At 40.1% G+C, this 17,555-nt stretch overlaps 1 protein-coding gene across 1 annotated transcript; it reads right to left on the reverse strand.

Moving 5' to 3' along the window:
* Positions 1-2,730: 2,730 nt before the first annotated feature.
* On the reverse strand, positions 2,731-15,256 carry efhd2 (EF-hand domain family, member D2). Its single transcript, XM_042492081.2, has 4 exons — positions 14,685-15,256; positions 10,148-10,295; positions 9,921-10,055; positions 2,731-6,362 (listed from the first exon to the last, which is right to left on the reverse strand). Exons 1-4 carry the CDS (start codon positions 14,969-14,971, stop codon positions 6,231-6,233), a joined length of 702 nt encoding a protein of 233 aa, XP_042348015.1. The 5' UTR covers positions 14,972-15,256; the 3' UTR covers positions 2,731-6,230.
* Positions 15,257-17,555: the final 2,299 nt, after the last annotated feature.

A 17,555-nucleotide genomic window follows, 5' to 3' on the forward strand; every position in this document is an offset into this window, starting at 1 on the left:
GGTTATATTGTAATTAGTAAATGACCTGACTGCAGCTGAAGTAAAATATCTTAATATGTATGTACTGTAGAAAATGCCTGTAGTAACATACATTAAACAGAAGTCACCTGCTTCAGGCTGTGGGTCACAGGTGGTGTGCTGGATGTGGTGATGCTGTTGGTGGTTGCGTCCTGACCTGCAACTGAATTCAAACATACATTACATCCATGCTGTTACACCACTGCATTAACCCAACTGTTTGGTGAATTTTAAGTGCTTTTCATTCTTCATTTTTTTTTAAAAAAAATGTGGCTGTGTTCGTGCTTATGGCATACATTTTGGCAAGATTGTGTATTTTTGTTTATTCTTGGAATTTCCAGCTCAGCTCCTACAATAAGTCTAAAATACACTGTGGAAACTAAATTGTTACATCCACACTGTTAAGTGCAAAAATTACGCCATTGAAACTCATTCAAACTGACATTTTTGATTCCACAGCCATCGAAGCATGAAAACATGCATTGTATTATTTCTGGGTGTCATTCTGGGTTTTTGCTTGGAATTTGTCATTTTGACTATTTTCCACCTGATTATGTCATTTTATACCATATTTGGCATGTGGAGAAAATACATGCTATTTCCACTGGGTACACTGTCACAGTCAGTGTTGACATATCCTAGGCTGTCATCATCAAAAAATCTACTTAGCATGTAGTTTATTGAAAATAATTCATTCTTTGTGTTTTGTTTTTTTCCCATCTAAAAACATAGTTGTATCATGACAAGAACCTGGCACTGAAAGGGTTAAAATTCTGAAATTGATGAATATTTGATATTCACGATAACAACTGATGTTGGTTAAAAAAATATCTCAGTGAAAGTAGACACTCATATTAGTGTAATATATATTTTTAGCTTGACTTTGAAAAGCGCATTTTGTGTGCAGAGTGATACAAGTGTGTAACACACACAAACTGCTAGGCAGCGTCCACGTCTCTCTGACCTGCCCTCACAGACAGTCAGGTAACCATAGAGTTTGTTAGCTGTAGCCACTGCCCGTATCTGTCTCTGGGACTCTTTAAGAATATTTAAAGCTTACTTAGGAGATAATCATAAGTACATGACTATTTAATGATATCACAGCGGTTTTCTCGTGTACACTATCATCATTTAGTTGTCTGTACATCTTTTACATGAATAGGCAACATAAATATGTTTCTCTTATCGGCCGTTTGCTCACTAAGCTTTTGTTGCACTTAGTGTTGTGGTGAGTGTAACTGACAGTTGTCTGTACTCCCAAAGCTTTTATGAACAGCAACACAGAGTGCAGCCTTCGTCAACTCTCAACTGTCCACTGTTGATCTCTTGTCCCACCAACGGCAAAATGCTGGATACAATAAGCAAAAATGCAGTATGAGGCTGTTTGTTTTTTACTGAAGTTACAAGCATGTTTTATTTCAGCTCAGTGTTACAGTCTCTTGCATATTGCTTTCAATAATGGTCCATGGTGTTTCACTGAGACAGCAGACAGTTGAGAGTTGACAATGGCTGCGGGTATGGCTTTGAGAGTAACCCACAGTGACTTCTTCATGCACTTGGCAGATTTGATATGTGGTTCCACAATGTAGGACAAGCAGGTTCAAGAACTCATTTGTTCCTGCTGCTATTGTCCTTTTAAACAATTCTGTGTAACATGCTGTGTCTGTTGCGGATCCTGGCTATATTCCTGGCTGTGCCTGATCGTGGTGATATCTGTGCTGGCACTGTGACCCTGCCTTTGGTTGTGCTTTGGTTGTGCTCAATGTGGCTGCACTGATACTGTATCCCCCCGCTTGCCCTGTTCGTGGTCTTGGTCCTGGTTGCGCCGATGATGTTATCATGCCTTTGGACACCTCCCTATCAATATATGCATGAGACTCTTATCAACACCCACAATATCATCATAGAGTGCATTTGATAATTTCACACGTATTGTTATTGTAACATGACATGCGTTTTTTTTCCACTATTGCTGTGCTACTCTCCCACTCCCTTCCTCTCTCTTTCTCTTTCCTTTTTGCCACAATTGTATTTCATTTGCTAATTACGACATTTATTGTACGTCTGTCCGTCCTGGAAGAGGGATCCCTCATCATCCTCTGCCACTCTTCCTGAGGTTTCTTCCTGTTTTCCCCCCATTACAGGGGTTCTTTTTCGGGAGTTTTCCCTTGGGTGATGTGAGGGATGTCGTACACTGTAAAGACCTCTGAGGCAAACAATGTTTTGTGATAATGGACTCTATAAATAAGATGGACTTGACTTGACTTGTTTGTGTTGCACATTTTAATTGTTGTTTTTTTTTACTGTTGGCAAATTTGTTAAAATCAGTATCAGTGAGCACTTCTCCTTTTCCAGGATATTTATTCCACCTGAGAGGTGTAGTATATGAAGACGCTTGTTAAACCAGCATCATTACTACACCCATAGATGGGTTTGCAGTAGATTTTGGCACTATTTTGGAAACAATACAGATTGGGGTGGGAAGAGAATTCAGTAGAGGGATATCAACTCATGGAATCCACCGTGTATACTGTTAACTCAGAGTCTCTATTCCTTATCTGTAATTGGCTCTTATCTAATAGAATGAAGTTGATGAATGAAATTTTGTTTCTTGTTTCCTCCACTACAAAGAACAGTGTTGGCATGACCCTGGACAGAATCAGTACCACCAAGTACAACCAAGCAGACACAACAAAAAATCTGTATACATCATTTTTCAACAATAAAAGTAATGGTGTTTATTTTGATTATTTAGAAAATCAGTTAACAAAAATCAGTAGTTGGGGAGATCAATCAGTTCAGTAAAAAAAAAACAACAACATAATAAATCCAAATATTACAGCTACCAGTGTTTTGTTATAGTATGTAACAACAGTGTGTGTGAGGACAGATGTATGTGAAGTGGGAACGCTGGGCCTTACTGTATACACATCAGGACAAACATGATATATCTGACAAAACACAATCTTCAATTAGCCATGAAGACATTTCAAACATGTTCTCACACCAGTTCGTCACATGTTGCCACTCTGCTGTGAACTTCTGCATCAACATATTAAGTTCTAGCTATCCTTCTGTGTCTGCTGTTTACGTTCCAAGATGCTGCTACCGTGATGTCATCAAAAGCACATTATGGGATGACGCCGTCTGGACATCAATTAACACACATGCTGTCACAGATTAGGATTAAGGGAAGGAGGCACATGGCAAAATGTAGAAAATAAACATCTAATAAACATCTATTTCGGTTGGGAAGCAAACACCAGACTTCCACATTAAATTGCTTTTATTTTTGGACCAGCCTGCTCTATAGGTACCCTTGCACTCCTGTAATTACATTATTACAGGCAGCCTTTCAACCTGACACCAGCGGCATATAATGACACTGCGACTGGTTCTGTCCAGCTGCGTTCTCACTTGACGTCAAAAAGCACTGTAAAAGTGAAGCTATTTGACGACTTTAGAATGAGAACGGGCTGGAAATTTCAAAGAAACCCTTTATCCTCAAAAAAAAAGTACAAAAGTATTTTTCATGCTGTGATGAAATATTCGTTCAATCATTCAGTTAGAGCATTTGAGTGACAATGTGCTATGGAATACTGGCATGCATCAAAAGAAAGCATTGTAAAAATATCAACCCAAATTATTTTACAAAGCACGTACCAAAAGTTACCGCCTCATACATTTACAACATTGTTCAAAAGCAAACATCCATGGACAACAAATCTGCCCTAAAACAAATTTAAACTGCTCTGTGCCATGACAACCAAATTAAAGATCTCAGATTTAGATGATTTAAAGTGATGATCCCAAAGGTCATACACATGTGCAATATTTTGCTGGTTTGTTTAAAGGCTTTAAGAGTTGAGTAAACTATTACATCATTCAAAAGAATATTTTTCTGATGAACAAGATGACCCGCAAGATGACAATGGATGGCTTAGTGCTTCTAAATATCACATCAGGTCACATTTGTATAACTAAAGCTGTTTGGAATCACTCATTTGGACAACAGGATTTAGTAAACTATACAACACCACTCTAAGTCAATACATATTCAGAGTTAGTAGTTGCCAATTCTTACACATACAGTATGTAGTTTTTCCACTGGTGCTCCACTGTTGATGGGAAATAATCCATGCATGGAAGCATATGAGGAAGAGACCATTATACAGCTAACAAGTAGCTAATTTAGGTAAAGTCCCAAACCAACACTAATTCATCTGGATAGTGTTTCCACTGTTGAAAACATTCAGTGACGTTACTGCAAGGCATTCAGAAAATGCATCATCAGTCTGACCTACTGCATGCCCTAATGGCCTGTCAGTAACTGGGCCCATCTGTTGTTCCCTCCATTACAGAAAATGGATGAAACTAGCAAACCACATTGAACAAGTAATCCTGACATCAACCTGTCTGAGTATTTAATGTCGGGAAGCATTTATGATTTGACATCAGAGATGGAATGATTGTGGAAAATGTAAGGCTGTTTGCTCCCTTTTAAAAAGCACCTGCCTTGCAGGAACATTAAAGGAGCAAAGTCTCTACAACCTGTGATCAGGCTGTTTGTGCTCCATTACAATCAGTTGACACAAATGATGGTTTGTCATTTATGGGAATTTGTACTTGTTTGTTTGAACCAGATTTTTGAAGGCAGCTAGTGATCAGCAGGTACACTGGTCTCATACTTTTATGATTTTTTTTGTTGAAATGTCCATTATCTGTGTAATCAACAGTGTCATAGTAAAAGTTGAATTAAGCAAGTAAACCCCCATTTTTAGCTTGAGTGTCTACTTCCTGGAAAGTGAAAAAAAGTCTCAAAAATGGGCAGGGCTGGGACAGGGGCTAAGACACACCCAGTCACCCAATCATGCAGCCTCTTGATCCACAGCACCTCTCTGCCCCCCCCTGGTTAGGGGGTTTAGTTACTCTTTAATGTTGCTACCATGGATCCATGAGCACAATCCACCAAAATGATCTTTAAGATTAAAATAGAAAAGTTTCAAAGAGCAGAAATCAATGTTAAATTTAAGTTATAAGGCTAAATCTACTCTGTCTTCACTTAAACACCCAAATAAAATACAAGAACAAAAAAGAACCACAAAAAATGAGTTGATATGTGTGCTCATGGCTGGTTTCTATTCATCAGCAAGGATCTGATTGGTACTGTGGTGGGTGTAACGTCCAAATGAAAAAGTCACTACATCCCCAGACCTCAGCGTTGAAGGCAAATCAAATGTTGATAAAGCTGATGGGGTAGGAATACTGGCTGAAACTAGAAAATAAAGACCCACATTAAAAAAAAAATCCCATATAAGAATATATTCAATCCCCACCCAAACCCACTGTACAAAAATACAGAGCTAACAGTAAAAAATGTAGAGCTCAGCTATTTGTTCAACACTGAACACTGTGACTGGTATCACTGCTGATTTAATTTTTGGAATTAGTTGCAGAAGCATTTCACTCCTGTAAAGATGGTCTTCTCATAAAACCAAGCTGTCTCTGCAGTAGAAAGACACAGATACTTTAAAAGTTGGTGCGACACGATTAGAGACAACAGAGGAGGGACTGTGGCATTTGTGTTTGCTCAAGAGGTAGAAAACCTACAACTACCAGAATGCACTGCACCTAACTGCACCAATAAATGCTCCTGCTGGTGGGTGACGTAATGCGAACCTTGCTGTGTGAAATGGCAGCTGGTCGGACTTCATATTACAGTTAAGATGGTGAGCAAAAATGGGTTTATATAGACATTTGAGGAGAGAAATATGGAACTCTTACAGAATCTTGGTTTATATTTGATCAGCGCTGCTTAGTTTGCAGAGTTCCTAGTTTTATCTTTTAGTATCGGATCAGGGTGCTACTAGGGAATGGAATACTTCTACTGACAGTGGATACAGACAAAATAAGCCTTTTAATGTATAATTAAGTGAATTGAAAGGAAGCAGGCTACTTGGTGGAGACAAGCTTTACTGAACTAAACTACAGACCTAAATGAATCCGTTATCTGCAGAAGCAGTGTTAATTTTTCATCACAAAGAAATGCATCACAGACTAGTGACAGGCATGTGTGGGACCCTGAAGCTGGGTTTGACTTGGGACGACCACCGGCTGACAGACATGGAGCATTCAAACACACAGAGACAAACCGACATCATTAGTGCAGCACAGAGAAAGACAGACAGGTCCTGAGAGGGAGACAGAGGCCGTCACTGGAAGGCTGACTTTAGGTCTTTGAAAGCAGCGCGTCTTTGTTTCTGTTCCTCAGCCTGCTTCTTCTTGACCTCCTGCTCCTGGCGGATCTCTGCCTCAAAGCGGTTGGAGTCATTGATGGCCTTGACCTGTCCAACAGAAAACACACAACGGTCAGTTGATGGCGTGGAGCTGCTCAGCAAAGAGGCGAGAACTGAAACTGAAAGACCTCTGGCAACAACACTGTGTGTTGCAGCTAGGGCTGGGCGATATGGCTTTAAATAATATGACAATATTTTAAGGCTATACCACTATACACAATATATATCTCCATATTATTAAATATCCTCTGAACTAATGTTAACTACTAAAATACAACATTATTGAATGAACTGGAGCTCTGTAAATGCCCTGCTCTGTGTGTGTGTGTGTGTGTGTGTGTGTGTGTGTGTGTGTGTGTGTGTGTGTGTGTGTGTGTGTGTGTGTGTAAGTGTATGTAAGTGTGTGTCTGTGAGAGGCGAAGAGCCTTGGAAGACAGCGAGAAAATAAAACGCTGGTGGCTTATAAAAACAACGTGACAATTCATAGTCAATGTTCATGACATGGTCATTTTATTCAATACGATATATTTTTTTATTCTGTTGTCTTTTTTTTATAGACACAGGGACATGCATCACTTGTGGAGACATGTCACAATGATGGGTCCACACTTAAGAGGGTCTGTGCCTTGCTCAAGTGCACTTTGGCACCTTATACCTCTCCAGCAACAAGTCCACCTGGTCTGCCTGGGACTTGAACTGCTGACCATCTAGTTCCCACGCCAAGTCCCTAAAAACTCAGCAACTGTCTCAGACATTTCCTCAGTGAAATTATAGTTCATTTTTAAGCTGTGTTTAAGAAAAAATGTGTCTAGATATTAATCCTGAGAGGGGCCAGTGGCCAGTTACTTAGCAGACATTAACCCGTTTTTTCCTAGTTTTGGTTCGCCTGAACTCTTCTTGTAATAATGCATGTATAACCTCAGCTCCTCAATGCACAATCAATATATGCTCCTTTTTTTTCAGGACAACCTGGGCTATCAGGATATTAAGGCTGCAATGATGTCACATGAATGTACAAATAGTTATGAGACCATCCATCCAACCATCCATTTTCTTCCGCTTATCCGGGGTCGGGTCGCGAGACCATAAAGACAAAATAAAAAAACGAAACAGAAATTGAATTTTACAGACCTTTAGTGACAAATTGCACAAAAGTATTATGTACAAGCTGTTTTGTTGTAGAAAACCTGTTGGGAATCAAAAAGTGAAAAAATATACATTGCAACTATTATAGTTCAAAAAATGGACATACTTTTCCAAAAAAAGTCACAGTTTCTTTTGCAGTTGTTTGTGTATCCCATTATCTATGCCATTCTGCAAAGCAAACCTAAAAAAAGTCCCTATGTTTTTTTTGCAGTTGTTTGTATCCCATTATCTGTGCCATTCTGCAAAGCAGTTTCTATCTGTGATGATGCAGAGGGCCACATCACACTCCTGACACTTCAGAGAGGGCCCTGAAGCTCCTGCCTGCTCTGCCTGCAGCAAACATAGTTTACATCCATATGAGGCCCTGCTGCTTGTTACACTGTCTCCTGATTTACCCTTGTCTCATTATTATTATTATAGGTGCTACCAGAGTTTATTCTAATGCACGAGTCGCTACCAATAACACAGAGTGATAGATACAGTAGGATTAGACCAATCACAGTGCAGTTTGTTCCAGATAACGTGTGGCATATGTAAGCGGTAACAAAGCATCAGACCATCTTCCGATTGGTGGACAAGACCAAAACAAACCTCTGATTGGTCAAAATGCTCTCCAAAGGAACTATGGGAAACCAAAATAGCATTTAGCATTGATGTTAATGTACTTTTATCATCGAAATATGGATAAAATATGGACGAAAGACACTCAGTATCGTATCTATTATTATGGATTTATTGAACAAGGTCCCGTTTTTAAATGATACAAATTTTAGTTGCCAGTGTCTGAGCCGGGCTCAGAGGGTTAATAAAATCTATAAGTATATGTAATAAATGAATTGCCTGTTTTTAATCATTGGATGTTTGCTTCCTAACTCTTCTTTGCCAAAAGACAAATCCAGCAACAGCAGCTCTGCTCAGGTAAGGTCAAGTGTTGGCGGATCCGAGGGATCTTAACCTGGCAATGTTTTTTGTAGAGGGGGGGGGTGAACAAGCTATATTTTGATACTTTTTATGCACTCCTTTACTTTATTTACATTAAATATCAAAGAGGGTTCTGGGGTTGAATCCAACGGCTGGCTGGGGCCCTTCTGTGTGGATTTTGGGTGTTGGCATGTTCTCCCTAAGTCACTGCGGGTTTTCTTCCTGTTCTCCAGCTTCCTCCTACAGTCCAAAGACCTGCAGGCTTACTGGTAACTTTTAACTGTTACGGCAAAATCTCATATCACCTCACCTGTTAACTTTGAACTTTGGAGCCTCTGTAAACCCAAGTCATCCCAAAACTTTTTAAATATGTAATTTAGGGTTTTACATGCATAATAGTTTTTCAGAATTTGGGTGTGGTTATCCCTGATCCATATCACGTAATATGGATAAAGTCAATCAAAAATTCAAAGTCAGCTGTCAGTTGATAATTGAAAATGCCAACATTTGATGTAATTTAACAGGCCAATAACATCTGAAATCCCTCAGTGCTCCTGTTGGAATAAACCATCAGGTTATCCAGAGCACTGCACACTGGGAGAGCGCACACTGACCACTGTCTGAGGAGACGAGCAGCAGAGCGCCGAACGGAGTGAATGAGTAATTTATTCATTCATTCATTCATTTTCCGTAACCGCTTGCCCTCGCATGGGTCGCGGGGGGGCTGGAGCCAATCCCAGGTGTCAGCGGGCGGAAGGCGGGGTACACCCTGGACAGGTCGCCAGTATATCGAGAGCTGACACATATAGACAGACAACCTTTCACGCTCACAGTCACACCTAAGGGCAACTTAGTCCCCAATCAACCTGACCTGCATGTCTTTGGAATGTGGGAGGAACCCGGAGACCCCGGAGAGAACCCACGCAGACATGGGGAGAACATGCAAACTCTGCACAGAAGGGCCCCCGCCATGAGTAATTTATTTATTTTTTATTTACCTTTATCAAGACTCAAAGTATTGAAGGCGAGCCCTCATTTACAATGATGTCGAGCAGATACAAATAATGAAATGCAAAATTAACAAATTATAAAAAAATAAAATATAGAAAACATATTTAAAATATATAAGAGAAAATGGGATTAATTAAAATAGGCATACAATCAATCAGTAATGTTAACCTCAAAATCAGTTAAAACAGGTGCAATCGGAAGCAAAGAAGTTAACAATTAAAGATATAAAATGACCATAAAAAACCTGTTCATGGGACTGTGAATTCCAAGCGGATAGTGCAAAGAAGCAAAAAGCAGATCTTCCGAGCTCAGAATGAACTCTAGGCACCTGGTCTAGTGGTCTATTTATACAGTGTTAACCCACTAACCTGAAACGGCTGCCACTCTGACCATCCAGCTATGCTGACTTAAATGAAAACGTCCATTCTACAGCTCTAACTGTGTGTCTTCTCTTGTTAAACTCTTGTGTTAGTGTACAGACTGGAACAAAACACTAACTGTCTTTTATAAGAAGTCACTTGTACTTACTTTGGCTTCAAAGAAGTTCTTGGCTCCTTTGACCCCCTCTTCAGAGACATCGATTTCAGAGAGGCGAGCGAGGACACTGAGGCCACTGTCCTCTGTCAGCTCCCCTGCTGCTGCCTTCCTGAAGATGAGTAGGAACTGCGAGGAACAGGAAGAACACAGAGATATGGATGTAGATAGAAGGAATATCACACACTCAGAATGATTCAAATCTGGGTTTCTTGTTTCACCTCTCTGAAGCTGAGCTTGTTGTCAAGGTCCTCATCCACCTCCTTGATCATGTTCTTCAAGCTGAGGTGCGTCTGTGGAGCATCAAGCTTCTCCATCATCAGCTTCAGCTCCATTAGGTCAATGTAGTTGTCTTTCCCAGTGTCGTGCCTTGACAGAATTGAGTAGACAGACAATTGGTTTATTACAGCTCAGCTACAGAGCTGAAAGAGAATTCACACCTTCTGCAAAATGAATCAGTCATTTCATACTCTGTTACTCTTACACCCCTTTTCCACCTAGATTAGCTTGTGTCCTCAGTTTTTTTTTAAACAAAGGGACCTATTGCAACCATATGATACATGGACAGACAGTGTCAGTTAATAACGTGGCCAGATGGTAATTGTTGTGGTGGTATGATGGCATCAGTTTGAAGTGCTGCAAGTAGCAACATTATATAAGAGGCTGGAATTTCCCTTTAGGGTGGACAGGAGAGATGATCGATGAAACCCCAGACTTTTAGCCTGGAGCCTGGTGTTCACTCCCCACATGAATGTTGAGCCAGACCATGATGTTTCGTTTTGTTTTGTCTTTTAAACTGCATGCCTTAATTTAAGTTCTGGCCTAAGTTTTGGCATCCCACAACTCCAACAGCAGAAGTAAAAAGGTACCTTGTGCATAATATGTAGACATGAAAGTCCACTGACAAAGTGGAAATATGTGCCGACTTGGGATGAGAACTGTTTGGAAAACCCGCTGAAAAAAAGATTAAGACTCCTTTACCATTGCCAGTAGACTAGAGCAGGCAGATATCCCACTGTGTGTGTGTTTGTATGTGTGTGTGTTTGTGATGTGTTATGTTCAATGTCACAGACAGGCCAGAAAACAGGTTAGTAAACAGTACAAGGCAGCATGGATTCCAGTAAAAATGTTGCGGTGGTTACTTCTTTTTTCATACTTATTTAGTCTCTCTTTCAAACTCGATGCAGATCAATTTGAAAAGATGTTCAAGCATTGCTTTAGGCAGAGATGGACAGTATTTTATGACAGCCCTCCATTGCATCTCAACAGCAAAAGGGGCTAAAATTAGCTTATCAGCCTTTGTGTCATATTTCTATCACTGCTGACTGGGGCTGATTGGAGCCGAAGCTGTGAAATACCAATGACCATTGTTTATTTGTCAGTCATTGTAACCTTTCCCTTTATATTAAAAGGCCAGACTTTAGCGGGTGTGAGTGGGTATTTTTGTGCGGAAGTTGAATTGCATAAATTCATAGAAAAAACAAAAGAAGAAGGAGAAAGGAAGAAAACAAAACAAGACGAAGAAAACAAGTAAAGCACAGAGTACGTAGGAAATGTACAGTTAACCATGTTGTCAGCGCTGGACATACATACTTGTTTGGTATGTGACGCAACTAGCTGAAAGGGGATATATCTCCACCTGCTGTGGCAGAGTCTGACATACTTCTGTCAATAAATGGATTCCCCCGTGTTTGTACTCTGGGACAAGGACAGTAGTCCAATTAAATGGCCTTATCAAGCTAGAACTATAGCTCCACTTAACTGTGCATGGAAACATACAGACTGATTTTAGTTGGACTTGGAAGGTTTCCTAAAATCCTTAAATATTCCTTGTATGTCAAACCCTTAAGTTTACTGCTAGACTTGCACTGACAAGACTCATTTAATTACGTAAAACAGCCTGGGGCTGGAATCCACACAAGATCTCACAGCTACAATATAATGCCTGGCCTTATGACATATAAAATATCCTTTCACCACATTGACTTGTTTCATTAGATCCAGTCATTTTGGAACTGGGCAGAAGTAGTAAGTAAACACTTTTATAAAAAAAAAATTGACTGCAGTAAAGTATTGTATAATATCTGTTTATTGATCAGGGACACATTCACATGCCAACCATACCATTATCTTTGCACATCAGAATGATTTTAACTCAAAAGATAAATTCTCAAACTGCACATCTGATTTGTCTGCACCCTTCAAAGATGGCTGCACAGATCGTGTGTACACAATGCATTTCAAATATCTGGACAGGCTTGGACATGACGGAACCCTGAAGAATCTAGCACAGGCTGAAGTCATGCACATGCAAAAACAAAACCTCTGTCAATCTGAGGAACAGTTTCCTGTTGACTAAGACTAAAGCTCTCCAGCTAGACAAAAATGTTAATGTCAAAATGAACAGCAGAATGAACAAAAGACTCTTTGTTACAATGTGTAGCATGATAGTGATGCCAGTAAAAATAAGTTTATTTTCATCTTCAATTGGCCAACCAAGTGTCATATGCTCTGTCAGGGATTAACAGCTTTGTTAACTGCATTTAGAATGAGTACAAGGAAGTGGTCAGTGGAGGTAACAAAAACTCATTTCACCACTGCCCACCACCCACACTGGGGGCATACTGCTACAAGGCATCATGCTGAAATCTGGCTGACCCTAAATTCTTGCTATGCAGCTCCAATTCAGTTGTCAAGACTCATTCATATACTCGCACTGCAAGCTGCCCCATCGACAAATAAGCAATAGGGATGTAACCGTTACCGGATAAGCGGTAACCGTTACATCCCTATTGCTAATTTGGCTGCACTTGTGCTGTGGCTGCACTGATGCTGTACCTCCGGCTCGCCTTGATCGTGGTCTTGGTTCTGCCATTGCTGTGGTCCTGTCTGAAGCTGTGCCTGTGTTGCGCAGATGCCGTGATCCTGCTCGACGTGACATTCTACTGCCATCATTATGTGTCATGCCTCCACTATTAATAAACGCATGGGACTCTTATCAACACCTACGATATTTGCACGTGACATCACATGCTATCACAGTGCATTTAGTAATTTTACATCTATAACCATTGTTATATGATATGCTATTGTTAACATTATTGCTGTGCTTCTCTCGCTTTCCTCTTTGTCATTACTGTAATTCAATTGTTATTTACGACATCTATTGCACGTCTGTCCGTCCTGGAAGAGGGATCCCTCCTCAGTCACTCTTCATGACGCTGAATTTGCAGCCCATCCCACACCCTTCTGAAAACATCCTATGATTTCAGTATGTGTATCAGTACTTTCTGAACATTTTCCAGCACATTTAAACAGTATTGCAATATACCAATTATTATAACTGATATGAAAATTTTATATCATTACATCTCTAGTTAGCAACTTTCAATCTTTGAGGCTAAGTGATGTGTGGATCACCAGTAGCACAGTCCACTCCTCCACCCATCTGCACTTACAGATGTTTTGTTTCAATCTATGGGTCCTCTTTAAGGAGATATTGCATTCACAAGAATGAGACAGATGAGGTCACAGTGACCTTGACCTTTTGACCTGTGACCACCAAAATCGGATTAGTTTATCATTGAGTCCAAGTGGATGTTAAATTTCTAAATCACACAAGGTGGCCTATTACTTGTCTTGTTGGGCTTAAGCTGAACTTGCCTTGTAGTCCAGGGCCTTGGTCTAAGTGAGGCTTAAGGTCAAAGAGTTCATTGTAAGGGCAGAGTTCTACAACTCAAACATTTGTTTTCATTTCTTAAATATAGAATTATACACTGCCACAACTGAAGTAAGAACATTTTAGTTAAAATGAAAGTCTATTGTCTCCACTCTCTCTCCACTCCTACCCTGTGTCCAGTAAATGGTATTAGAAATATGGATGGATGTTAAATGGACCTGCACATACGTTGCGCCTTCCTAGTCTTCTGACCACTAAAAGAGCTTTTACACCATGGATTCACCACATTCACCCATTCACATGCACATTCATACAGAGGGATCAGCAGGCACATGTCACACATTCAATAACTCAAAGTCAGCAAATTCGTTTCGCTTTACAATAAAAGTATAATTTCCATTACATACAGCTTCATCGGAAAAAGCGTCAGTCAGCATAACCTGGTGTTGTTCTTTTTTTTTTTTTTTAAATTTGACTCAGGAGTTGTTATTGAGATTATTATACAGTACATGGGCTTACAAGGGACGTTTATCCTACCCTATAACAACTCATCACTCATCATTTAGATGTCTGAAAGCAGATAATCAGTGGAAGCCTGCTGTCTGACTTCCGTAACACTGACTTGCATAATGTCCCCACCCTGCAATCAGCCAAGCTACAGGAGTTAGAGGTTTGGTACATTAGATTTACCTACAGCAGCCAATGCTGATTCATTTCCTTATTATTTGATCTATTTTTGAGTTCTCTTGTCAATCTTTTATCCCATAAAGCATAATGCCCACCACCATATCACTGCTCCCCAGAGCGCTCTCAAACATTTTGTCAACAGTCTTTCCCCTCAGTCTTAAATTTAGATTCGAGTTTTGTGTTTTTTGCGCTACTTTTTATTTCTCAGTGCTTCATTGTTTTTAGAGAAGTGACCTACATAAGCGCCCTGCCAACTCTACTTCCTTATATGAACAATCTTGTAGCGACTTCCCTGTTGAAAGAAGTGCAGCCAGTGGCCTAGAGGCATGGCAAAGCTGGATCCTGCAGCCCGTCAAGGGGGTCTGAGTCTGTGCACACCGGCTCATACTCACTTTTTGAAGAGCTTCTCCATGTCTTTGATCTGGTGTCTGGAGAACTCCTTGAACTCGGTGTAGGGGTTGAACACCTTCATGCTGGGCTGGCAGCGCTCCCCCTGCCCCTCGTTCAGCTCCTCTCTCCGCGTCAGCAAAGCCCCCAGCTCCGCGTCTGCGTTGGCCGTAACCGACTTCTCCTCCGCACCGTCCTGGTGTCCGACGATGTCCACAGCAACAGGCTCCTTGTCTCCCTCCTCAATCTGCAGCCGGCGGCCGAGCTTTTGCGCGAGCTCGTCTGAGGCCATTTTCAAACTGGGCGGCTAATAATCAGCGACTCCGTTCCCGTTACCGTGAGATGAGGCGTCAGCGCACACTTCTGACAGTCTGCCGTCCGCTCGTCCCCCCCTCCCCCGTGGCTATTTGTCGTTAGAGCCGGAGCAAATTAATTACAAATATTCTTGTCTAGCGTTTAGTTTTGATTTTCAGGGCTCGGGCTTCAAGTTCAGACAAGTACCTCCACTTCAGGAAATGTGTGTGTGCTCATTAGCTACGTAGCGTAGAGCAGGACCGTAAGGCTGTCACCACGCCTCTTAAAGAGCCCAGCAGGATGGTGTGTAGTCTGCTCACTCACTGGCTGCGTTTCATTAAGCTACCAAGTCTCTTCCATTGTCTCCTCCCTTCGTTTCCTCGCGCCTTTTGTCCCACCCACTAAGCTGACTGATTCTGACACAATGCACATGTAGCACATAAAGACACATACAGTAGCCTACTACTACAAGCAAACCAAGCCAAGCAGTTCAGCCAGGAGGGGAGGATAATAACCAAGTTTAACAAAGCTTCAATAGACTAAATTAGCATCAACCTTGGCTGGCAGATGAAAAAACAATGTTACAGATAATAGCACAGTCCTCATAGCTTTTGAGTTCTTTGAAGTTTTAATAGTCTCCATATATTCATGGAGTTCATACAAGGATGGTTTAGAACCACTGAATTTGCATTTGTGGATGTAGTCATCAGCAAGTAAAAATAAATGATTTATTATAAAACATTTTCCATGTTAAAATTAAACAGGACAACAAAAAAAATCTTCAAAACAAAAATTAAAACCGGCAAATGATATAAATTAAAACGTCTGACCAAAATTTCTCTGTATGATGGCATTTCCAAAATAAATGTAAAACTGTTTTGTCTTAATTTTTACAAAATGACCATTCAAACTCACAATGTCATGTTTATTTTATGTAGCGTTTGTCAGCAGAAATAGACAGTGAAGATGGTGTTTTGATGATTATATTGACTCTATACCACTTTTTACTGCAGTTTAAAGTCTCTCCCTGTCACAGAGATGAGTAAATGCAAAGACCTCTGTTTTACCTCAATTTCCCTGCTTCCCTTTCAAAACAAAACAATGCATTTTATTTTGAAACATTTACAGGACCAGGTTGTCGGCTGTGCTTCTAAATATGAAAATACAGGACTAATAGCAGTGGGCAGCGTCGCAGCAGCAGCGTCACAGCAGCAACGTTGCAACAACGCTGCATGTGTGAAAACCACAAGCATGAAACACGCAAACAGATAATGGTATATTTATCTCTCTCTACACACACACACACACACACACACACACACATACACAAATATACCTACAACTTATCAGGGAATCATATCGTAATCATGACTGGAGAAATTAAATTAACAGAATCAAAAAGTGTTGTGCCCACAAAAAAATAACAAAAGGTGGTGCCTTGTAATATTGCCTCATGTATTATTACACAGCTCAAATTTAAGTAAATACTACGTTCAGTACTGTTTAGTAACTGTCACTAGAGCTCTGCGCTGCTCACTGATAACCGGTAGTTTGAATACAGATCGCAGACTGTATATACGGTCTCTGATACAGACACGGTAAGACGTCCATATTACAGGCTTTACTGTAATGTTACTATGTTACTACTACTACTAAGCAAATGGGGAAAAGTCTTTCTGGGCCAATGTGCATCCCGTGATGCTGTAGTTGCACTTTCGGCCACTATGTAAATTTTGCTTCAGAGGGTGGCGCACTAAAACAGACTACTGACAATGGAAGTTCAAAATGCTCGGGTGTCACATGACACATGCAGGCTTCGAATAGTTCCCGTAAGTGTCTGGCGGGCCTTTGAATACATTATACGGAGAGACAAAACTCAGATTTTCGCTAAATAGCAGTCAATAACCACACTTATTGATTTACAATATACACAAAGACCATAGTATGTAATTTCATTATTTTAAGTTTTTTTTAAAAGCAAGACATGCTTATATTTGAGGATTAATGTTAACAGCAAGGGTTAGATCAGACTGATCAATCTCACACTGGGGAGATTCAGATATTCACCAGCTCAAGAGTCAGAGGCTACAGAAAAAAAGTGACTGAGTGCTAAATAAGGGTTAAATATGATTAAAATACAAAAAATAAAACATATTGTAAAACATAAAAAACATAAACTATATATGTATATATATATATATATAGATATACACATACATATATAGTACTTTTTTATATAAAATGTATAATTACATAGTATAAATAGGAGTGATGTGGATATGACATATATGGTTATGCTGACATATTTTAGAGGAGCAGGTTGCTGTTTAATGCTTATATATATATAAACATGTATTTTATTTATCTTTGTCTTTCTACTGACTTACTGCAATTAATTAATTAATATCTAATAAACTCTAAAAAAACATAAATAGCACATCAAGCAGTTGGTATATGTCTTTTTGTGGTGTCCTCTCAGATAGTGTCCACCATGTTTTGCTGTGCTGACGATCCAGGTGTGAAGAAAATGTTGCTGAATAATGCCAGCAGAAGTAGTCTTACACTCACCATTGGAAATTTCA

The sequence above is a fragment of the Plectropomus leopardus genome, chromosome 9, assembly GCF_026936395.1.
Source record: "Plectropomus leopardus strain MGB_pleo_1.0 chromosome 9, ASM2693639v1, whole genome shotgun sequence".
NCBI classification, from domain to species: domain Eukaryota; kingdom Metazoa; phylum Chordata; class Actinopteri; order Perciformes; family Serranidae; genus Plectropomus; species Plectropomus leopardus.